The sequence below is a fragment of the Rhinolophus ferrumequinum genome, chromosome 2, assembly GCF_004115265.2.
Source record: "Rhinolophus ferrumequinum isolate MPI-CBG mRhiFer1 chromosome 2, mRhiFer1_v1.p, whole genome shotgun sequence".
Lineage (NCBI taxonomy): Eukaryota > Metazoa > Chordata > Mammalia > Chiroptera > Rhinolophidae > Rhinolophus > Rhinolophus ferrumequinum.
In genome coordinates this window covers 69,371,330-69,397,003 of record NC_046285.1, presented here as the reverse complement: position 1 = coordinate 69,397,003, position 25,674 = coordinate 69,371,330, and the positions used below count along the sequence as shown (strand labels likewise).

Here is a 25,674-nt window from a genome sequence, read left to right as displayed (position 1 = left end):
TGATCTCTTTGTTCTTGGAAAGCCCCAGGCTTCTCAGCATTTGTGTCTTTTCTTGCCTCTCTCTGCCACACTCTGTACCCTGGTCCTCACCTGTCAATTCCTACTCATAATTCAGAATCCAGTTTATAGATCACTTCAAAAAGATCTTCCTTCCCACTCCAAATTCATTAAATGTCTCCTCAGAGCCCCCTGCATTATCCTTCTTGGCAAAGCATTTATGACTAAATAGTTATCTGTGTAACATAAAGTTTGTCTTCCCCATTGAACTGTAGCTTTCATGAGAATCGGCACTATTCCTATCTGGTTCATATTGGCCTCTCCAGTACCTCGTATTAAATAATTGTAAGAATGAAGAGGGAAACTAGGTTTTTAAATTGCTGTGATAAAAACGACTATGGGTTCAGTTACAAGAAAAATCGCAAGTGTTTTGAGAGTTAAGGGGAGTGTTTTGCGGCTGGAAAGATCTGGGAAGAAGTACTCACTTTTTTTTTTCCAAATTAAAATTTATTAGGGTGACAATGGTTAGTAAGATTCCATAGGTTTCAAGTGTACAATTCTGTAATACATCATCTGTATATCAATCACATTGTGTGTTCACCACCCAGAGTCAGTTCTCCTTCCATCACCATATATTTGATCCCCTTTACCCTCATCTACCACCTCACTCCTCCTTTACCCTCTGGTAACCACTAAACTATTGTCTGTGTCTGTGAGTTTTTGTTTATTTGTTTGTCTTTTTCCTTTGTTGCGTTCAGTTTTATATCCCACATATCAGTGAAATCACATGGTTCTCAACTTTTTCTGCCTGCCTTATTTCACTCAGCATAATAATCTCAAGATCCATCCATGTTGTTGCAAATGGCACATTTAATCTTTTCTTATGGCAGAGTAGTATTCCATTGTGTATATATACCACATCTTCTTTATCCAATTATCTATCAAAGGATGCTTTGATTGTTTCCATTTCTTGGCCACGGTAAATAAAGTGTTGGAGAGGCTGTGGAGAAAAAGGAATTCTCATACACTGTTGGTGGGAATGCAGATTTGTGCAGCCGCTATGGAAGGCAGTGTGGAGTTTCCTCAAAATATTAAAAATAGAATTATCATATGACCTAGAAATCCCTCTCCTGGGTATATATCCAAAAAATCTGAAAACATTTATCTGTAAAGATATATGTGCTCAGAAGTACTGACTTTTGAGCCAGACCTTCAGGGATGCTAGCTGGGGTCCCTCCAAGCAAAAACTGAGGGGGAAGAGTGATTTCCTGGAAGAGAGATCTTGGTAAACAAGTTGGACCCAATTCACTGACCACAGCTCCCAGTGCTGCGTACTGCCTTCCATTACTATTGTTTTTTCACAAAGATAGATTGCCACCAGCTATAATCTCTGCAATGTACTCATGATTTTTTCCTGAATATTCTTTAAAATATTTAGTTGGTAAATTTTTTTCTCCTATAACTGTCACATTTTAGTTTGCCTTTTCTACTTAACTTTCTGTTTTCTCTGTTGTTTTATTACATGATTGGAAAAGTTCATTTACAGTGGAAGTAGACCAAGGAGAATGAGAACAAATAGAATTGCTTATATTTTCTGCAGAGGGAGGGCAAGTGGAATGTGACTCTGGGAAACTATTGAGGCTCGCCTACCTTTTCTCCTAGAAGGAGGCTCTGGACAAAACTGAGAAGGAGGCAGGGTTTATCTGTGAATTCTATCTATCAATTCTTCTGCCTTATCCATTTGTTTGAATTCACTACATGCACAAAACTATTTTTTTGTTTTTGTTTTATTGAAAAGTATTTCAGTGTCTTTGTGTTTCTTCAATTATCTGTTAAAGTGAGATGATAATGATCTCTATTTTATGGTATTTAGAGACAATTAAATGAGATGATGCAGTATCTCACTGTTTGACCCCAGTCTGTGCTCAGTTCGTGCTAGCCATTAACCAAGTTAGTCATTAATAACGGCCATGGCAGAATATACTTGTCACCGCATTAGTCCTCAGTAGCTACATGTTGGTATGGCCCCTACATGGGCCATGGCATACGTTGAACTTTTACATATTTAAGGTCTGGAACTTTGATATTCTTATCACAGAGTAGACCCCTTGTCATCCTTGGTTCTAATTATTTCTTACTTTTTCTCCTTGTACCCTCCCAGTACTACACATCTTCCGACCCAAATGTAGTTACTCTATTCAACACTAGAATAACCATTTCTCATAACCTTTGCTTCTTGAAGTTTTACCATTCTTGCCTTGCTTATCCACAGTCCTAACCTGTATTATTTACTCTCTGCTTCAGATTGTGGAATGTTGCTGGTAAATACCTCAATACCACTCTGTTTGTGCCTATTTTATGTAAATTATGCCTATTAATTAACCCCAGCAAGCAGATCAGCAGTCGTTTTATTTCCTTCCTGTTGGTGTCCTGTGAATTTCACTCTCCTCAAACCCTCACACTGAGCATGTGACTTCACTGAGTTAGTCTCAACAGGGAGCAAAGCAAACTGTCCTGTATCATAAAGGTTCAGAGCCTCTTCTGTGGAGTTAGGTTTGTTTCTTGCATCTGCCTTTTCTTAGCGGTGTGGACTTGATGAAGTTATCTTACCATCTAAAACCTCACTTTCCTCATCTCAAGCAACAGTACGTGCCTTATTAGTTTGTTGTGGGGACTAAAAGACATGAACACGAACCACATAAAGTACTTTATACAGGGCTTTAGACAAGTAGTTGGTGGTCTATAATATTAGTTGCTTTTGTTGTCATTTTCACGTAAATGTGGATGTATTCAGCTGGACATCAAACTGAACGTGAAAATAAAATTATTTCTGATTTCTTTATCACCAATTCATTGACTAAGGTAACCTTTGTAATCATGCAATCCTGTGGTTTTGAAAACCAAGCCATAAAAAGTATAAAATATATATACTCTTACATAAGTATTTCTATTATCAAATCGAAAAACATACACAAAACTAGACATTAAAAGATGAGAAAGATAAAATCAGTATTTTTAATATCGTATAAATCTTGATGTCTTCATTCCACCGTTCATTAATATCTTTATCATTCATTATAGATTCTTGGGGTGCAGTTCACAGCTAATGAAATGGATATAAATCCATATTTCAAGTTATCTTCTTGATGTTTTCAAATATTTTTGCGTGACTTGTTATAAATCATTAAATAGCCATTGTTTTTAGTTTGCAATGTAACTGAAGAAGAGCTTATACTATAAGTAGGAGAAGTTTCATTTCTGCTCATTTCTTGTTCTTATTATTGTATTACTAGTATTTCTTTAATCTACATTTATCTTGTGGGAAATAATGCAGTAGTCTGTTTTGTGAAGGTCACTTCAATTAAAACATGATGAAAACTATAAATCTACTTATCCAATGATATAAACTCTAATACTTCACTATACATTGAAAAGGAAACAAAACAACAATAAAAGGTCACTGCTGGCGAACCTACTGCGTTATAGAAAATCGACACCTTCCCAAAATGCATAATGTTATATGCATCTCACAGCTATGTGAAGGCACTTGTATTAAAACATATATTCGTATTAGCAAAGCTTAATTTCTTTCTCTTTTGCTTTATAGAAAATACTGTGATACATAGAAGTTCAGTAATTTGCTTCCCTTTTCTAATCTGGTCATTTTGTGGTGGCATATGAACACAGTGCTTTGGAGATCCCTGCTCCACAGTACTGCTAGTTTAATTTTCTTGTGAATAAACTTAATATTATTCTTCCCCTGCTAGGAATATTTAATGGCTTTTCATCACCCAGTGAATAAAATTCAAATGCTTTAGCCTTTTAATGAAGGGCTTGCTTGATTTGGCTGTAACCTGGCATGCCAGTCTGTCTCGTTTCAATGCTCAACCTCATTTACTCTGTGTTCTGGCCAAACTAAATTGTGCCCTCCCCAAATGTGGCTGTTTCTTTCCCTTCTGTCATAGGTTAGATTTCTCAGGGTGAAAATAAAGGCTCGGAGATGGGTGTTTGCCAGCTGAAAGTTTATTGGGGCATGCCATTGGAAAAAATACCTGGGACCGAGTGAGAGAATCCCAGCCAACTCCTCCCTCTGCCCCTTTCCGCAGGGAGCCCTGGGGCTGATATGGTTGGTCTTTCTACACTGGTGTGTACCAGTCATTGGAATGTGAGCCAGCTCCAGGAAGGTTGAGCACCACAGCATCCACTACATAACCGCTCCACTGTTTTTAGAATGTGTCCTCAGCCTGGGATCTCTTGTATGACCATCAGTGTATGTTTCAATCCTATTCATTATTTGAGGCCCCGCTCAAATTCCCCCTGATTCGTGAACTCTTTCCTAATCTACTAACTTGAGGTAGACCTGTTTCTTCTTTTAAAGGCTAGCAACGTTTTTTGCAATTGCGTTCATTTGCTTATTTATCCAATTTTTAAGTATTTACTATGTGAATTAATTATACATTAGTTACTTTAAGTGTTCAGTTACAGAAAGGACTCACAGGACTCAAATAGTTTATTCGCATTGGACAGCTTTATTACAGGCAAAGAATACAATAGCGCAATAGCAAGAGAAGGGTATGTATTAAATTGGGTCCAGAAACCTCAGACTCAGACTCCTTGTTGCCCCACTGCTGGGTCACACAGGATGCCCCTTGTCTCCAGGCCTTAAACCACCACCTGTGTGCATGTGAAACATATTGGTACAGGAAGCCCGAACTCTGTTGGTCCTCGGGTTTTCTTACAGGGAGGCGGTCACATAGGCACATCCCAGTTACATGGCCAGACTTGGCCATTGAAAATCGCCACAATCCACTGAAACCAGTTATTATTATATCTGAGTATAATTATATTATTATTACTAAATCCAGTTCTTAAGCATTACTGAGCACTGTTAATAGGCTGATATGTTCTGAGCTCAACTCATATACTTATAGGTACAAAACATTGTTTAGCTATGGTTAATACAGTCAGTCTTCATTATTCCTGGATCTATATTTACAAATCCGCCTATTCACTAAAATTTATTTGTAACCCCAAAATCTGTGCTCATGATGCTTTCAGTCATTCACAGACATGAGCAAAGCAGGAAAAAAAATTGAGTTGCCCTATGATCACGTTTCCAGCTGAGGTGCTGCTCTGCCTTCTTGATTTAGTTCTCATGCGGAGCTGAACAGAGGGTGGGGTTGGTAGAGATAGTGCAGTATGGCGTAAGAAGCTCAAGCTCCGGGCCAGCTGGAGGGGTTGGGGTCTCAACTCTCGATCCTGTTAGTAGGGTCACCTCAGACACGCCACTTAACAATTCTGAACCTTGTTTTCTCTTTTGTAAACTAAAGAAAACAGAATCTACTAAGGTGAATTGTTTCTAGGGTTTAAGATTATAGTTTATAACTATGTTAAATGTGTGAAGTGTGCGTGTGTGTGTGTGTGTGTGTGTGTGTGTGTGTGTCCCTAGGGACAATGGATTCGTGTTCCCTCATTCAGTGTATGCAATGACCGTAGAGACCATAACTACGATGAATAATGGCAATCAATTGTATTGGTCAAGATCTACGCAGCTTGGTGATAAGCACACAGTCAATCCAGATCAGCTGAGATTTATTAATGTCAGCTCTATGTAAAGGGTTTTCATATAGATTTTATGATGGATATAAAGATATTATTTCAAAGGCAACAGCCCCAAATCCTTGCCCTTGAATAGGAAATTCAGTGGTCTGGGTGGGCGGGGGGGTGTCAACAATAAAACAAATAACAGAAACAAAGCAATATTCCTTTACAATATTGTAGCTACTTAGGAGCAATCGCTGGATTGTACTTGTCTTTATATTCTCATAACATTTAACATGATAGCTTATACATTGTGGATTCGCAGTAAATGTTTGCTGAGTGAATGAAAGATTGATGAATGTGGCTACCCACTGTGCTTATCTAATGTCCCAGTCTCTCTACTGTCTCTACATTCATCACTTTGGTCTGGGTCATTCTGGAACAAACGAGTTGATAAACCAGCTATTAAGATGAATTAATGCAAGAGAGAGAATATATTCCCATTTATGATGTGTTTTAAATTTTGTTTATTCTTGTATTGTGTTTCTCTCAATGGGATAAAACATGTTTTAACCCAAAGGGTGGAATAATGGAAGAATTTGTATCTCCATTAACTACAAAATCAGAAGATGCTAGTCCTATGTGGATTGATAGGCACATCTACTTGCCTGGTCTGCTGAGTAAGGCTTTTCTGACCTCATTAATTTAAGTATTTATTACAAAATATTTGAAACATAAATACAGAGAATTTCCTAACAAAGGTGTGTGTGTGTGTGTGTGTGTGTGTGTCACACAACATTATCAAATACTAAGAGTTGTAAAACTTGCTATAGTTAATTGGTGGTCTTCTAAGGCCTCACCACAGGTTATCTATTATAGGTGTCAATTAATTAATTAATAGCTAGAACTAATTTCTTTCCCTTTCCTCCTTACCCAGGGGTTGCAAACGTCCTGTTAATACATATTTATATATTTGTGAATAATATATAGTATTATTTTACATATCTTAAGCTTTATTTAAATAACATTTTACTGTACCCAATCTTCTATAACTTTCTCTGTTCAAAATTTTTGATATTTATCAATGTTGATATATTTAGGTCTAGGTCCTTTATTTTCACTGAAGTATGGAATTCCAATTTGTGACTATATCATAATTCATTTTTCAGTATCTATTAGTGGACAGTTAGGCTATTATGAAGTAGAGGTTTTCTTTTTGTTGCATATTATTATTTTAACAGAAACAACCAATCAGTGTATTCAATGTAAAGCAAAAAAGGTAAAAAACAAAAAATAACAAAAAAAAAAAAATCTAAACTTCCAATAAGAACAGGGTACACCATTTAAATGCCTCTGTTTCTATGAAATCGTCAGAATATGTACCTAGACTCTATCTTCTGAAGGCAATTAAACACTTTTCCAATTCAATTTTAAGTGTATTGGGATCAATTTTTTAAAAAGTGTTAATTGTGACGTGAAAGACTAAATAATGTGCAATGATCAAGAGGATAGCCTTTAAATCAGATGCCAATGGGCTCTTGGATCTGCTGTTGATTAGCTAGGAGACCTTCGCCAAGGTATTTAACCTCTTTAACTCTCAGTTCCTCTTGAGTGTAAAAGGGATAACGGTTGAACCAATAGGGTTGTTGTAAAGGAGATATAAATGCATGAAAGCTAAGGGTTTGGCATATACTAAGAAAGCACCAATAAATAGGGGGAAAAAAACCTGCCAAAAGTTTGAGTTTTTATATTTAGGCATATCTATATCTATATCTATAAATATAAAAATATATCTATATATATTTTAAATTTCAGTAATTTAAGCCAGCCATATTTTTACATCAGACTTTGATGACTGTTATTATTATAGAAGCAACTTCTGAAAAATCTTTGGGGTCAATACTGTAGTGCTCCATACAGGTAAGCCCATGAGAAATGGGATATTTCTATAACCTCAGAAGCTAAACATTATTAGAATTTAAAAATTCAACATGGCATACAGAATTCTAATCCTCCACAATTTGTGTTTAGGTAGCACATCAGTGGGAAAAAAGAGCCCTTTTATTTTTAACACAGTTAAGGATATATAAAATACACACAAAAAAGTGTTATTGTGTTAATAACCAAACAAGTAGTTATTATTATTACTGAAATACCAAGTATGTAAAGAAGAACTTGTGGAAATTGTTGTACTTGAAAATTAGGATGAATAAAAATGGTGATGGAGACTTTTAAGGCCTCACGACAGCTTCTTTATTTTACATGTAGAAAGGGTCTTTTTAACACCAGAATGTTACTAGGAAAGTCTCAGTTGTGCTGTGGCCCATCAGGATTCTGCACAAGAATAAGCGTAATATATGCTTAACAGAAATGGATTTGAGTAGCTAAATCTTCAGTACATGCTAGAGTTCTGGGACAAGAGTGGGATGGGTCTGAGGCTGTCTTTTGTATGTTGACATGCTTTCACAGCAAATGTATGCGAATTAACACAGACTGCGGTATTTCTGAAGAAAGACGCTTATCTCCTTATTGCCTTCTGTGATGGACTGTTCGGAGCAGCGAAAAGAACACCGGGACTGAACCAAATCTCTTGCTGCCCTATATAGTTTTTACAATCTCCTTTTCAATAACACAAAGTCAGGGCAGCCTAACTGCCAGACCAGCACTTCTTTAAGCATCTTTCCATAATATGACAGGATAGAACCATCTGTAATACGTATCAACACTATTATTTCCAAAGTAAGCACTTTAAAAGGTGCTTGAACAGGAAAAGACAAATACGTCGTGTTATATGCTATTTTGCAGTTAATGTAAAATTACACTGCGAATTGCATCACACTGAATGTTACATTTTATTCCGATGCAGTTTAAGTTGAACTGGGTAAACAGTGTTATAGATGTGTGATTAGAGTCAATATGCAAGATGCCATGATTAGGTATGATTGTTCTTTTAAACTACCGAGCTTTTTTTTAAATTCTTTTTTTTTTTTTGATGTCTAACAGATAGTGAGAATAAAATTTGTAATTTAAAATATATTGACTTTGACTCAGAAATTAATTTTCACACTGCAAATTTACTGATATCTAAACTATATGGCTATATGATAAAAACAAAAAACTCTGCAAAATATGAAGCCAACTTCTGTCTATTTTTTAAATTGTGTCTAAAGCCCTTTGTCTTTTTAAATTTTTGAAATTTGAACCTTAATTTAAGGTGAGGGATCTGTAGCCAATGATTTTATGCAGACTTTTGAGAAGCAGCAAGTAGGTGAACCTATCAGGTAGTTAAACTTAAATCATCATGGTGGAACTAATACTGGTTCTCTTGTTATAACATTAGCTTTGTTTTTTCTACATAGCATGGGATTGGGGACTGCATTTCTGTTTGTTTGTTTTTTAATATATACAATTATTCTTAAAGAGCGTGTTTATGTTCCAATAATTCTCTACATATATATATGTGTGTGTATATATGTGAGTGTGTGTATATATGTGAGTGTGTGTGTATGTGTATATATATATATATATATATATATATATATATATATAAAGGTTTTCTGCTATTGAATTCTAATTTTGAGCATGTTTTCTGATGGTGTGGTTCATCGAAGTGATTGAAGACTATCAAAAAGAGGAAATCTCACATATAACCTTTATTTTAAAAATACTGTGCTGTGAAATGCTCTTGAAACTATATTATTTGAACAAAACCTGCTTCCACTTAAATGTGTATAAAATCAGCAGGCAAGTTTCTCAATCTAATAGTCACAGTTCCTTCACCTGTCACCTCACGTCAAACCATAATTTTCCTATAATAGTATTTAACCTCTCTAGCTCTAGCCACTATTAATGTATTCCTATAGCTTGTCAAACATCTAGTTATCATCACTTTGCTATTTTAGCTTGCTCATGCTAATGATTTATTTTCATTTTCTCTAGGATATAGACCTGCACCTAACTGGATTTGATTTGTAAGAGGCAAATCTACAGTCAATGGCCACTCTTGCCACAGTGCTACTATGGAAAACAGAATGGTCAATAGGATATGGTCTGCGAAATAGTGATGCCTGAAGATGCTACTTCAATACATGTGAAATCAATGGGAGATACTGGCTGCATGAAGAGCTTTCTGAGCTTTTCTCCACGAGCTCACCTTTAAAAGATTGGAGGCCTGTTCTACCATTTGATAAGGTCTTTCTCACGTGGATACAAATACCTTTGCCTCACTGTAACCAGACAACTAGACAACTAATGTGGGACCATGGCACCACCCAGATGCACGTGGCCAAATTATGGTTGGAGAGCAGTAATGGCATGCTTGGTACACAGGGGATTGGGTACCTCATTGACTCTCTGTGTGTTGGGATGTTTGCTTCAGGCTGCCCATGTGCTCTCCCAAAAACTGGATGATGCAGATCCACTGGTGACTACCAACTTCGGCAAGATAAGAGGGATTAAGAAGGAACTCAACAATGAAATTCTGGGGCCTGTTATTCAGTTTCTTGGGGTTCCATATGCAGCTCCGCCAACAGGGGAACATCGTTTTCAGCCTCCAGAACCGCCATCTCCCTGGTCAGATATCAGGAATGCCACTCAATTTGCCCCTGTCTGTCCCCAGAATATCATCGATGGCAGATTACCAGAAGTCATGCTTCCTGTGTGGTTTACTAATAACTTGGATGTGGTTTCATCATATGTACAAGACCAGAGTGAAGATTGCCTATATTTAAACATCTATGTCCCAACTGAGGATGGTGAGTTTACTACAGAAAACACAGGGAGATATATTTGTATTTTGCTTTTCTATTCTAAGTTCTAACAATATTAAGTCACGTGTACTGGTAGCATGCATGGCTTTTCCTTTTGGCATGTAGACATATTTTACATGCTTGCATGCCGCTCTTTTTGTTTATGTGTGTTGGTGTATCTGTTCTTATTTTTTTCCTGTGCCTACTCATTTTCTTTCCTCCACAGCACGCATATTTAGGTAGAAATGGGTTTCTAATTTCCATTTCCTACCAAATGACTTCTGAGAAGATGCATCAACATTTCTCCATTGCATGTGCAGACTCAACGAATTGGGGATCTTTCGCACTCAGTAAATGCAGGAGCATATTAAGTTAGATAGTGGTGTTGCATGTTCCGGCGGTCTGTGATGGAGCGCCATGTTATTTTCTAGTCTTCTATTCATTTTTCAGTAAAAAGAATATCCAAGGAATGTGCCAGGAAACCCGGCAAGAAAATATGTAGAAAAGGAGGTATGTATAAAAGTGGAAATAAAAAACGGGGGAAGAAGCTTGCAGAGGAAGAACAAGATATTTTCCCCAAGGATGATTTGCTGATGCTGGGAAGTGAATGGTTAGGTGATATGTGGAATTTATTGAAGCCTGTCAAGGAATAGAAAGATGGTTAAGGAGAGTTCTAGCTGTGTAGCTAATACTGATGAAGATCGTTGGTGGTACCGCGTGTTCTAGTGCTGGTAGCATCGACAGGAGTTGAATCTCTGCTTTGAGTTTGTGTGTGGAGGAAAAGATACTTAGACTACTTATTACATTGCCTTCAAGGAACCCAAACGATGCTGCCTTCCCAACTCGTCCACTTTCGATCTGCAAACCCTTTTCTAGAGATATAGATTTCTATTCCTGTTAAAATTGATAAGTTCAGTCATAAACTTAGTTTTTTGTTTCTTTATTCTTAGCTCCTTCAGAACACCCCATGAACTTTCTCATGGAAAGGTAAATTTGACATGACTATTTGGCAATTACTATTATTAAGTAATGGCATTTTTCCCCCAGCCAGCCTTCTCATTTTCAGTTACTCTTCCAGAGAAAATGAGATTTTTGCAGATTTGTATACTAAATATTTAGTCTTCAAATTACCTTAACATTTTTGTATTTATGTTAAACAATTTAAAACAGGGAAGAACATGATTCAGAAGCTACAATTAAATCAACCTTCAAATCATCCTCTAGCCAGATTGAGCAAATGTAGACACAGACAGCTGTAAGCTTGCATCTGAATGTAGCGTGTCCATACTCCATTTTTATATAACATCCAGTAAATCACTCACAGGAGAGTATGATTTTCTATGGCAGTAAATCATCTAAGTGTTATTTTGATCTTATTCATTACTTTGTAGAATTTCCAGTCTTCATACAGAAGTCATATTAATATTCTAATATTGTATGTTCTATCTCTCTGTGCACTTCTAAACTCCTGGCTGGACCAAGGAAGATTTCATTACGACCTCCTTGTGGGGTGGGGAGTGACTAAACTGTTCTATGGGGATTGCATTATATGGAAGAAGTTCCATATAACAAAATTTTAGACTGCAGATAAGAAGTATTTGCATTAGATTGAATTTTGTTTTGTTTTGTTTTTGTTCTTATTTCTTTGGTCATACTGGTAGAATGGGATTTTATTATTGATGCCATGATTTAGGTTAAAAACGTAGTGTGCTTAAGGTAGATACAGAGGCAACTGGGTGTTTTAAATAACTAAATCAAAGTCTCTTGTTTTTCTTCAAATGAGAATAGCTGCAGTAATTTACATGCCTTCAACTAATGTACAATACTGCAGTGGTTATTACTATGCAGCTTATCAAGCATGTGTAATTAGCTAAGTGACTTTCACCTCCTATCACAAAGATGTTGATTCGCAAAGTCATAAATAAAGATGCTATTGAGGAATGCATAAATAGAGTATAATACACAAAACTATCTACAATCAAAAAAAAAAATGATAAAGACACCAAAAGGTAAGCTGGTAAATGAGAAAGGGACCTTTCTTCTCATATATCTTCAGAAGAGAATGCTTTCATTAGAAAATTCTTTTTCATTCTTCTTTGGATTGCTGGTTCTATGTGCTTTATGAAAGAGTTGGCAAAGAGGCAGGTAGGTTGTGCTATTTACTTTGGCAAACTTCGAACTAAATTATAATTAGCCTGAGGACAAAAATCTAGAGCTACCTCCTCCAGTCTGTGTGGCTTATAATCCACATCTGTTGTGTTTTTATAGTACGCGTTCTAAAAAACTTATTTAGCTTTGGTATGTAATATATCCCATTAATGTTAAATAATTTCTTCTGATAGCTGTTTGTACATTATCCCCAAATCTAAATAACAAAGAATTTAAATTTCATTTTCTACAGCTTTTTAAAAATGAAACTGAAGTTTAGAGCTTGATTTTTAAACAGAGGAATAGAGTTTTTCCCCCCCAAAACTTTTACCTTTTTTTTCTTCTCTATCACGAAGGGTCTATTCTGGTCATTTCAAGAAATTATATTTTCCTGGTTTATGAAAATATTAGACATTTAATCTATGCATATACGATGTATATTTCATATGGACTATGAGTTCAACAGAATTCTACGAGTTTATAAAGATGGTTCAGGAACTGTATGAATACAGTTGTGTTACATTTTATCTAGGTGCTAATAAAATTCTGGATTGTTATTATTTGTCTTATTTTTTTACTTGTGTGTGGTCACCTGCAGAGGCAGGTACACTATAATCTGTGCATACTGTATTCATTCAAAACTATTTCTTTATTGCCTATTATAATTCATGCAGTAATCAAGGGAGTTTGTAATGAAACAGACAAAGATCTCTCTCCCCACAGAACTTAAATTCAAGTAAATTTACAAATAACAAAGCATTTTTTGTACTTCAGTCTGTATAAAAGAAAATCTTCCTCCTCCTCCAAGAGATGCCTTACTATAATTTTTAAATGGAGCGTTTATAATATTTTCCCGTGCAATTGAAGAAGAAAGCATATTTTTATGGATAGGTTGCCTCTCATTTAAAACAGGTCCCAGTTGCACTTTTTAATCTATCTTTTTATATTTCCCAGGATAGATTGAGCCATATGTTAATTACTCTCTAGATATTTCTTCAGGGTTTTTTCTTGCAAAATTGAAAGAAAAGATGAGGCTTAAAATAAGATGACTGTCAATACTTGCCCAAATAGGCAGATAACATGTGATAGAAACTGGGATTTGGAGATGGAGGACAAACACCATCTATCACAAAAACTTCATGAGAAAACTCTATTGCTATTCTTATTTTACAAATAAGAAAGTAGGCTCGGAGAGTTAAGGGTTCTGACCCAGTTTCTACTGCTAGTAAGTGGTAGAGTCAGATTTGGCCCTAGTTCTTGCTTATATTGGATGCAATTCCATTATGTTAAATTACCTCCTGCAGATAATTTCTATACCAGAGGCCTGTATCTCTCCACCCTCTTGCCCTCCCTTCCTTCCTTCTTCTTTTGAACATTCATATATGTCATGAATTCTTTTTATTCCATCAGTTGACTCTATTTAAGACAGATTTAATGCTCACCTTAATTGAATTGGGTCAGCCACTGATTCCCAGAAAGCATTTCCTGTACTCATTTTAGTAAATACTTTTAAATATTATGCATGTTTTCTTACTGTACAGACCAAGATCCCAACATAGTCTCCTGGCTGTTAGCAAGAGTAGCTTTAATTTGCTTATGTTTCATTTTGTTTCTCTAGGTTGCTCTCTTGTGAGAGTTGCCAGCAAACAGTAAAGTGGTCAAATATTAGGGAGTAAACATGAGAAGGAGAAACTAGAGACCCAGAGAATCCACAGATGAATTGATTGGCTCATGGATACCCTAGAGTTGTGTAGCTTTGTATTTCTCCAACACTTTCATTATTATTGGCATAGTTCTTTTGAGATTAATACAGAATTAATTTTTATTTTTATTTCTACAGTGGCAAGACGTTTCTTTTTATTATTATTATTTACCTGAATTTTTAGAAAATTAGATTCTTTATAGATGGCTCTGGTACAATTCTTGGCTCCTTGTACATTTTATTCTTTCTTTTATGTCTTATGTTTAGTAGTCTTTACCTGAGATAATATTGAATTCATTCAAAGGCCTTTGCCACATATTAATATTTAGGATATATTTGGTTGTTATTTGAATAGAGAATGATTTTTGCATGATTAAATATGCGTAACAATGACTATCACTATAAACGTGATTTTAAAAGAAGGTTATGTTCTTCCTTTTTGCTTATACATTTCTAACTAATTTATTTATTCATTTGACATATATTTATTGAGTATTCACTCTGTGCCAATTAGATTACTGCTCTAGATCTGAGAGATACATCAGAGAAACACACAAACAAACAAACAAAACCAAATTGTTTCCCTTCTGGAGCTTACATCATAGTGTGTGGAGAAAAAATACAGGCAATAAACAACTAAATTTAAGAGGTGTAAGAAGATGAGAAGTAAACAGAGTATGGAGGATCAAGAGTGCTGGTGTAGAAGGTGAAGGTGATATTAAAAACAATAATCAAATCAGTATAGTCCTCATAGGAGCGACGGCCTGAAGAAGATGAAGTGTGTATCTGGGGAAAGATCAACGCAAAGAGATAGCATAAGGGCATTAAGGTGAGAGTCTGCCTCATGTATTTAAGGAACATCTAGTATATAGTGAGTCTGGAAAGTGTAGAAAGAGGGGTGATGAGTTTCGGATGATCTGACTTTATATTAAAGAGATAACTCTAGCTGATGTACTAAGAGCAGATTGAGTACTTAGAAGAATAGATTTGCCATCAATTAAGATAGAAAAAAAAATAATGCAGAGAGGCACAGTGGAAATATGATATTTCGTTTTGGATACGTTAAATTTCAGGTGACTATTAGACATCCAAGTGTAGATATCAAGGAGCTAGTTTAAAGTTCAGGAGTGAGGTCCAGGTGGAGATATACATTTGGGAGGCACTGTAATGTGGAGCCTGAGTGAGAATAAAAGGAATTAAATGAAAATGGAGAAAAGAAAAAGGTACCAAATACTAATCCATGGGATAGTCCAACATGAAGAGAGGTCTGGGAGACGAGAAGGAAAGGCAATGGAGACTGAGAATGTGTTATATGTGAGATGGGAGGTAAACCAATATTTTTTTGTTGTCCAGGAAGGCAAGTAAAGAAAATGCATCAAAATAAACACAGTTATCAACTCTGCCAAATGATCTTTTGTGATATGATGTGGGTCTTACACAGTGACGTGGGTCTAAGAGAGAATGGGAGAAGATTTGGAGTTGCTGAGCATAAACAACTATTTTAAGGAGTTTTGCTGTAAAAAGGAGCAGGAAAAAATGGGTGCACAAGGACAATAGAGGTTGTTTTTGTTGCTGCAGTTTAAGATGGAAGAAATAAAGAAATGTTTGTGTATAAGGGAACACTTAGAAATATAGGCAAAAGATGGTACAATGCTAGAATAACATCTTTAGAGAGAGACAGCATCTAGTACACAATTGGAAGTTTTGGATGAAAAAGCATAGATAGATGATTTAAATTAACATGTGGTCAGGCAGAGAAATGGCAGCACGGTTCTGTCCTCATCAAATTGCTTCTGTTCGAGTTTTTTGATGTCTAATACTAAGGGAACTGAAGATACAATTAAAATTGGTAAGCTCTTAATGTGTTCTAGACATTTAGCCTTCTTAATTTATTTAATATCACAACAAGCCTACGAGGCTCTTATTCCCACTTTACAAATTCAGATATGGAAGACCAAAGAGATGAAGTATCTTGCCAAAAGATACATAATTTGTTGGTGGCCAAATATGTTTTCTTTGAGAAGACTATTTCAGAACAGAGGGAATAAAACAAAATAACACAATATCGGCAACAACAATTCTGTTTATATGGGACTCCAGATCACATAGAAAATAGTGGTCAATTTTCTAGTAGAAAAATCACTGTAGAGGGGAATTATTACATCTGGTTCATTCGGGGTTTGAAGATAAAACCAGACTTAACCAGAGATTTGGCTTCATATTTGAATTAGTAGCCCTGGAGAGATGTGGTTAAATCATCTAAAAGCTAAACAGTTTAAGTTGGAACTCTGCAATGAAGTAGATCTAAAAGGTTGTAAAGTTTTAAAAGAACAACATCAATTGTTCCATTGTTTACTGACAGGCAGAGTCTCCTGAAGCAAATGATTAAAAGATCATTGTAGTTGTCCAACTCAATTTTCCTGAGAATAAATACTGTTTTTCTTATAGAAACTGGGGTTGAAGTTGAAAACATTTAAGATTTATGCCATCAGCAAAAAGAGTTATGCCACAAAATAAATCCTTCGTAGAAACAGCTTTCCTTTCTCCTACTCAATATATGAACACATTTTCTTTATTGTTTTCACATATACTGGTACAATATACTATTAGCTTAATGATTATGGCACAGTATTTGCTTTTCTTCACTTCTATGTCACTCACCATTACAGATTTTGTTGGTAATCTTTTGACATTTAATATTTCTCCTGTGAATACGCTTCTTCTTCCTCCCCCAATAGTGGTACAAGCTAAAGTAGTTTAAGAAATGACCAACTTCAAAAATCACACCAGTATATACATTTACTAGTAACAATTACATAAACTCATTCTGGAGTTGATAATCTTTATCTCTGGACTAGCTGTGGAAGTGTAACTTCTAATCATAAGTCTTTACATAACCCTTCATAAGTGGACAGAGTACTTTATATAACATTACTGTATTCGTTTCTTAGGGCTACTATAATAAATTAGCACAAACTGTGAGACTGAAAAGAAAGAAAGAAAGAAAACAAACACATTTATTCGCTCACAATTCTGGAGTGGAGAAGTCCAAAATCAAGGAGTTGGCAGGGTTGGTTCTTTCTGGAGACTCGGAAGGAGACTCTCCTTGCCTCTTTCCTGTCTTCTGGTGGTTGCCAACAGTCCTCAGCGTTCCTCGGCTTGTAGTTGCGTCGCTCCACTCTGTACCTCTGTTGTCACAAGGCTTTCTTCCCTGTGTGTCTCCCAGTATCTCTGTGTCCTCACATAGCCTTCTTTTCAGGTCCCCGGTCCTTGGATTTATGGCCTACCCTAATCCAGGAAGACCTCATCTTGATTACTTGACGAGGGTTGCCCTAACAAAATACCACAAACTGCGTGGCTTAAACAGCAGAGAACTATTGTCTCGATTTTGGAGGCTGGAAGTCTGAGATCAAAGTGTCAGCAGGGCTGGTTCCTTTTGAGGGCTGTGTAGAAGAAATGTGTTCTAAGTCTCTCTCCTGGGTCATAGATGATTGTCTTCTCCCCATGTCTCTTCACATTACAGCCCCCCGCCCCGCCCCAACCCCCCTCATGTGTAGGTCCGTGTTCCCTTTTTATGTGGTTACCAATCATATTTGGTTAGGGCCTAATCCTAATGACCTCATCTTCACTAATGGTATCTGTAAAGACCCTATTTCTAAATAAGGTCATTCTGAAGTATTCAGGATTAGGACTTAAACATATGAATGTGGCGGTAACACAATTTAGTCACATTCGGAGCTTCTAGGTGGACATGAATTCTTGAGGGAAACCAAGCACACTTCTATTTTTTTCAAACTGAATCACCAAAGAAGATCTCAGAAGGGTGCTATCATTATTGCCTATTTTATAAGAGGAGAAATTATTGCTTATTGGGGTTAAATAACTCAACCAAAGTCAAATTGTGGCTAGTTAGGAGTGCCAGGGCTACGTTTCAAATCAAAACTCAAATTTCATGTGATATCTAATCCCTCTAATACATATGGATTCTCTCTACTCTTTTGAGAATTTTTTTTTTAATTTTTAAAGTAATTTTCTGTCAAAATAGAGTACTATGCATTAATGTAGATAGTTTTAAATATCCAAGTGTTCGACTCTGTGTATATAAAAATGATTCAGAGTTTTAAAATTTTCTCCAAATTGCAAAAGTTTTATCCAATGGTTACTTACATGCAAACATTGTTTTAGTTAAAATTAAGATCCCTTCCAATTTAAAACTGTAGTGGCATTGATTTTCAATACTGTTATATTTGTCACTTGAGGTAATTAGACAAAGTTCTTTTTGAAATAATTTTTAATTTAAGACCTATTTCTTTGTGTACTGTAATCCTATTCATCTGGTATCTATGTAATGATAGCACTCAAATAATTTAATTATAGCCCATAATTTCCATTAAAGCATGCAAACTTGCAAAAATCAGCTTTAAACAATGACAAAAAGAAGTCTTAATAAAAGAAACTGGGGTCAATGAAACCATAATTATAATCTTCAAAAGTAGAAAATCTGATTAATCAACAACGGTTGATTTTCTGCTCCTTAGTTCAGGACTGAAGAAAGAAATCTTCACTCCCCTTCATCCCTTTTCTTTCATCATTTCTCAGTCCCTTCCTTCCCCTCTCCCACCCTCCCTTCTTTCCTCCCTCCCTTCCTCCCTTCCTTCTTCCCTCCCTCTCTCTTTTCCTCCCTCCCTCCCTCTTTTCCTTCCTTCCTTCCTTCCTCCTTTATTCTTTTTGGTATTGATGTGGTTGGCTCTGTTTTGTCTTCAGTGTCCCAAGGGCACTGCCTCAGGTTCCCTATATGGCTGTTCCCTCTCTCTCTCAGCTGGAGTCTCCTGCAGGCATAGCACCCATGTCCAACACCACTGGAGGCTAAGTTGGGCTGGATATATACTTTACCCTCACAGAGCTTACATTGCAGTGACAGCCTGCCAGTAACAAGAAACAAGATGCTTAACAAATTAAAAAAAATAATTAAAGTTGACATTCAATATTATATTAGTTTCAGGTGTACAGCATAGTGTTTAGGCATTTATATAACTCACAAGGTGATCCCCCCAATAAGTCTTGTACTACACACCTGGCACCATCCATAGTTATAGCAGTATTATTGACTTTATTCCCTATGCTATACTTTACATCTCTGTAACTATTCTGTAACTGTCAATTTTTACTTCTTAATCCCTTCACTAGTTTCACCCAGCCCCACAACCCCGATCCCATGTGGCAACCATCAGTTTGTTCTCTGTATCTATGAGTTTGTTTCAGAAGCAGGACATTTTTGTTGGTGGCCCTGTCAATATTACCAAGTAAATGTAAGCCTGATTTGCATTAAAATCTCAAAACAAAATGAGGGAATGGCTGTTCCTGTGAAAAAAATACATAAAAAAGTAATGATGCTGATATTTGGTGCTGTGTTTTCTATAATAAAACATTTAATTAAATCTTTCAATGTGTATGGAACACAAAATATGCAAATCAGAATAAAACATGTCAGGCAAGACTATGACTATATCAGCCCTGTTGCCTGAGCCCACCTTAGTTGCTCTGCCGAGAAGTAGTGGTTTAAAACTGTCTATCCATCTGTTTAAAAAAAACAAAAACAAACACAAAGAAACAAAGCAAAACAAACAAACAAACAAACAAACAAACAAAACAGCCTGTGCTGTACCTATACAATCTCTGTAAAGCTTCCGAGTGCTTTAGCTACTGATACAAAGCTGCTGAGTTACTGGGCTACAGGCTATCTCTCCTAGAGGTAAATTAACAGCTGCTACTCAGTGGTTCTTTCCACACTTTTGTTGAGTGTGTAATCTGTGCAGGGCTCTGTGGTTAGTCCCAGAGACACAGAGATAAGAAACAGCATTAAAGAGTTGCCCTCAAAGCACTCACTATCTTGTGGGGTGGCAGATACAGAAGGAGAAAATTAGGTAGTAAGCGCCCTGAGGAAGGGAAGCAAAGGGCTTATGGGAATGCATAAGGAGAGGTGGCTATGGTTTAGAGATGTTTTGTGACAGAAAGTTGTCCCTGAGGTGAGCCCTCAGGAATGATTATTAAAGTCCCTTGATGTCTTCAAAGGCTAGTGTCGTCTGTGGGACCATTTTACTGATTAACTCCAGATTAAAATATTTCTGAGTGCTCATTAAAATGGTTGGTTGTTCATTTATTTGCGGGTGTGTATGTATGTTTATATGTGTCCTCCTTCTTTGCCCGGAGAGCAGTTGTCAACTGTCATTGCTCTCACCTTGCCAGGCTTTCAAGACACTGAAACGTCACTGCCCGTGTCTGAGCTACTGAATCTGATCTCTCCTGGGTTGGACAATTGAGCAACCACACTTTTCAAAAATAAAACGCACAAACAAGAAACATTTGTGAAATGAAAACAAATCGTCTTGAAATGAGCATCCCCACTATGAGTAATCTATAGCAACTTACACATGGAGATTTTTTCCAATATATATTTTTTTAATTTTATATTCTAAATAACTGAGGCTGTTGTAGAGGTAACATCCAAATAAGTAAGGACGTCTCAGGGATGTGTGCAGGCATCACTTACCCCGATATTCAGTGCACTGCACACATTATCCTGTTGTCTTACTACAACCCTTTCCTCCTTCCTTCTCCCCTTCCTCACCATAATCTAGAACTTCTATTATTTCTTGCCTGAATCACTACAATAGTCTCAGAGCAGGCCTTCCTGTTTCCACTCCTGCTTTTGTAATCTATTCTACACGTAGCAGCCAAGTATGTCCCTCTTGCTCTCTACATTCTAGCCTTGATGATCACCTTTTGGTTACTACAATAACCAGTCTGTATCCTACCTCAGGACCTTTGCACTTGTTGTTTCTTCTACCTTACACATCCAGTGTCTACCTCTTTTCCTGGCTAAGTATTATAATTCAAGTCTTGGCAAAGTGCCACCTTGTGAAAACAGTCTTTGCTGAGCACGCTACTAAGCTAACCTCACCTCACTCTCTTCCTCCAGTTATTCATTTACATTCCCTTGGTTATTTCCTTCAGCGTATTTTGATCTTTATATGAAAGTATCGTGTTCATTTATGTACTTCCATATTTGCTCTCTGTCTGCCCCAGAAGAACATTTCTCTTCTTCACTGCTCTATCCCCAGTACTCACAGGGGATTCAATAAGTATTCATTAAGAACATAAACAGCCTTAGAAAACAATGCACTTTGTTGGAGAGAGCCTTCATCCGCCCACCATCATTTGCATTTTTGAGTAATACTACACCTGCTACCATTCCTCACCAGATATAGCAAATAAGAATATATTCTCTGCCTCTCTGCGAAGCAATCACCGTTTGTTTATGGCTCCCAAAATGAAGAAAATTTCAAAGCCCACATCAGAGCCCTTAACTAAGAAATAACAGTGTTCAGTGGTTCAGTGTCTGACAGATATTACCTGGACTCTGTTGCAGGGGCCCTTGGGGCCGAGTGGCTGCCAACAGCCAGGCTCTTGGCTCTCTGCCTATGCACGTTACTGCCAGCCTTATTGCCTCTGTGCTGAATTTATATTTTAATACAGGACGCCAACAATGCATTTGTGTAATAGGAGCATGGAGAATGACTTGTTTTCCAGACCAAAGCCTTCATTTTCTCTTCCTACCTTCTAATTGAATTTCCCTTTCCTCTTACCCAGCCCCATTTTCCCTCCCATGATAAATCTATATTCTCTTGCAATTATTTTACTTTTGCTGTCCTTGTCCTACCATCCACCTCTGTGATGGGAATTCAGTTAAGACGTGTCGTGTCGTTTGGGGTCAGGGAAGAGGCAGAGCCTGAGTACTAGATGGTCTAAGAAGAGGTCTAGCTGGATTTGTTTAAGGGGTGTTCTGCACAGCATGAAGGAGCCCTCCAGTGGCCTGTGTCTTCTTCCTTATGATTCAGCCTTCAGGGGGTTCATACCACCATTAACATGTACAGGTATCCAGAGGGTTATTTTGCTCTTTCCTTTTTTTATTCCACATTAGCAGGTACCAGCTGTCCCCAAAAAGCCAGAAACCACTTTATAAAATGGGATAAATCAGAGAATGAGACCTTAACTTATGTACAACACCACGGAGTTTTGAGAACATGGTTGGTGCCCAATAAATGGTTGATAAATGAAGGAACATTTTGAGCATGACAGCCAGTGGGCAGCTTAGATTACTGAGATAAATGGAGAGGCCAGTGGCTTTTCTTGTGCATGGTGGAGCCTGGATCCTGGACAGTTGAGGGTGGAGGAGAGGCACAGTATTCAGAGCGTTATAGACCTAGAATCTCTCAATCTAGTTGTGAGAGAAAAATCAGGCAGTAACAGAGACTAGATCAGTGTCTTAGAACACACTGCAGAGCTGATGGAGAGAGGGTGTTAGATTCCTGGCAGGACTGGCTTCATGGAAGTGTGCTCTGTGCAGTCAAACTGATCTTTGTGCTCAGAACAGCTCCACACTTAGTGAAACGCTTGACTGTCGCCATTATTAAATTCATCATCATTTTTGAACATGGGATCCTGCATTTTCATTTGGCACTGGGCTCCACACATTATGCAGCCAGTCTGCTCCCTGTCTTTGCTGGCGTTTTCCCCATGCTGCATACCCATAGATACTCATATAATTAGGAAAGACAGTAGAACAGCAACCCTCTGTGCGTGCTGAAAATTTTGGTTAAAACTCTCAACTACGACCATTTGTGTGTGTACCTTTACAGTTCCCCTCACATCTAAGGAGAACAATGAACAAAGGACTTGGGGAATGTTGTAATTTGGGGAGATTAAAAAGTCTGGTGTTTTGTTTTTTTTCTTATTTCTATTATTATGCATTTGTTCATTCTCTCATGAAACAGTTATTAAGTGTCTAATATGTCCTAGAGACTATGCTAGACACTGAGGATAAAAACAATTAGATGTGGTATTTGCCCATAAGGGAGAATCAGGAAAGGGATAATAAAAACGATTATTCTAATAGCTACCACTTGTACAGTGCCTATCATGGAGCAGGTACTATTCTAAGGGTTTTGTATGGTCACAAGTTGCTTGGTGAGGGGGCTACATTCTGAGAAATGCATCGTTAGGTGAGTTCATCATTGTGCAAATGTTTAGGGGCCATGATGAACAAAACAACATGAGATGAAATCAAGCAGAAGAGAAAAATGATGCAGTCAACATCCATAATAAACGCGAGATGTGTGAGACTGCTGCCAGTATCACATGGCACACTGCTTTACAACCAACTTTGTTTCTTTAATACGTAGAAAGAGTATATTCTAAAATAATGGTAAAAGTATAGTATACTGAATTCATAAATCACTAACAATAATTTATGATCATTATCAAGTATTATGTACTATATATAATTATATGTGCTATACTTGTATACAGCTGGCAAAGCAGTGGGTTTGTTTACACCAGCATCACCACAGACATGTGAGTGATGCATTGTGCTGAGACTTCGTGACAGCTGCGATGTCACTAGGCTATAGGAATTTTTCAGCGCCATTATAATCTTATGGGACCACTCATCTATGCAGTCCGTTGTTTATTGAACTGTCAATATGTAGCACATGACTATATTCACTCAATTCTCATAAAAGGCTTATGAAATCATTACTAGCAGTATCCTCACTTTACTAATGAGAAACGTGAGTCATGGATAGGTTCCATAAACTGTACAAGGTTCCATTGCTAGAAAGTGGCAGGTCCAGGTTCGAAACCAGGCAGCGTAACTCTGTTGACTGTGCCCTTAGCTGCTAAGTGTGAGAAATGCTAAAGGTGCAATGAGGGAAGTGAGTAAAAGTGATATATGGTAGTATGCTGCCCAAAGGAGGGAATCTCCAGTTCTCTCACAGATAGGAGCTGGTAAAAAAAGGTTTTATCAAAATAATCTTGCTTGAAAGGGCCTGTGAAGAAGAACATGGCCCCTCCACTGAGGAAGAGGATTTTCTGGGATGAGTGGGAGACTTGGCTGTGTAGAGAGCAGCATGTGGCCAGAGAGTGCACGGAGAGATGAGTCTGGATGAGGCCGCTACCAGGTCTTGGTGTCTTAGGAGCTTAAAGGTTTTCTTTAGGTGACAGCAAGTCATTAAAAATTTCAAGCAAAGTCTTGACACCATCAAGTGAGCACTTTAGAATAGTTTCTCTGACAACCGAACCAGTGGTATAATCTAGGATGAAAAACCACAGTAGAGAGGAATAGAAACTTATGGCAGTGGTGTGTCAGCGACCACGAGGGCCATACCAAAGGCACTGGCTGGGATAGAAAGAAAGGAACGAAGGATAAGAAGTGTTTATTGGAAGCTCCATAAGATTAGAGGGAGGGCAGAGGAAGGGATGGAGCCTAGGATAGCTGTCAAATGTCTCCCTGCCCAGAACTTTCCTTCTTGCCTGTACTACCTTTAGCCAGCTTTCTCTAACATGTCTTCTTCACCAGGACTGAAGATGAGGGCTGAATAAAGATGGAAAGTGAGCTAGAATAAAGAAATGAAGTTTGACAGAGGGAAAGTGCTCTTGGAAGAGGAGAAAGAAAAAAAGCTCCAGAAAACAAACAGAAGGACAGCATGGGACACTGAACACATTTTTATCTCCCATATGCCAGATGTAAGGTAAACTCTAGAAAAGAATGCCACACATATATATTTATTTTACTGAATCATCTTTTAATTCTAGAACTTGAAGGAGAGATACCTACGTCAGAATAAGACAGAGACAGATGACAGGGAAGTGTGGCAAGGGGACAGAGCAAAGAGTCATAACTTTGTAACCTACCCTTGGTTATGGCAAGCTTGAACATGAAAAGGAAGACGTACATAGATAGCAAATCACAAACTGTCAACTGAAAGGAAAGCAAAATCATTTAGTTAAATGTAAATTGCTAAGAAAAGCAGACAGGTGCATAATTTATGTAGATTTGTCCTAATGACAAGACAAATGAACATAATTTTTCGGAACATTAGTAACTGAGAAAATACATGTTTATTGAAGTCAACATGTATTTCTGGAGCATTGAATATGTGGCATGCTTCATGCTAGGTATTAGAATACAAATACAGTCTGTACAAATTAGTAACATACACAGACATACATATGTGTCCTGGACTTAGGCAGTTGAAATCTAGTATGAAGTCAAATTATAAATAATCAGATAAATAATTACAAGACTAGAGAGGTCATTAGAGGTGTGAAATGTTACAGATCTTCATAAAAATGCAAGAATTTATCAAGTTGGGTGTGACCCAGAAAAGCTCTTTAAAGGAAGTCATATTTTGGATTTGTCCTGAAGGATGGGTAGGCTTTCAACAAGCAGAGATGTCCAGCAAAAGGAAAGAAAGGCACAGCAGTTAGCAAAGTTTGGAGACAGTAAATATCCAGTTACTTGGATCACAAAAGACACTGAATTGTGATGAAATATGGGATGTAGTGAAATAGCAGAAGGCCTAGAAGGCCAAGATAAGTGGCTTTCCTAGCAACTGGTATGCGTTAATAATGTTTGGGGCAAGGGATTACGATAACAGGAGTGTGGTTTCAGAGGAGAGTAGGCAAGGAACGGGAAGG

At 37.2% G+C, this 25,674-nt stretch overlaps 1 protein-coding gene across 6 annotated transcripts in view; it reads left to right on the top strand.

The window, feature by feature from the left end:
- NLGN1 (neuroligin 1) overlaps window positions 1-25,674 on the top strand; it is a 775,355-nt gene that overhangs the window by 154,336 nt on the left and 595,345 nt on the right. For all 6 annotated transcript variants that reach the window (XM_033135098.1, XM_033135108.1, XM_033135138.1 and 3 more), the window contains exon 2: window positions 9,478-10,292. In XM_033135098.1, coding sequence (XP_032990989.1) covers window positions 9,800-10,292 — 493 coding nt within the window. In that variant the 5' untranslated portion in view covers window positions 9,478-9,799. The remainder of the gene's footprint in view (window positions 1-9,477; window positions 10,293-25,674) is intronic.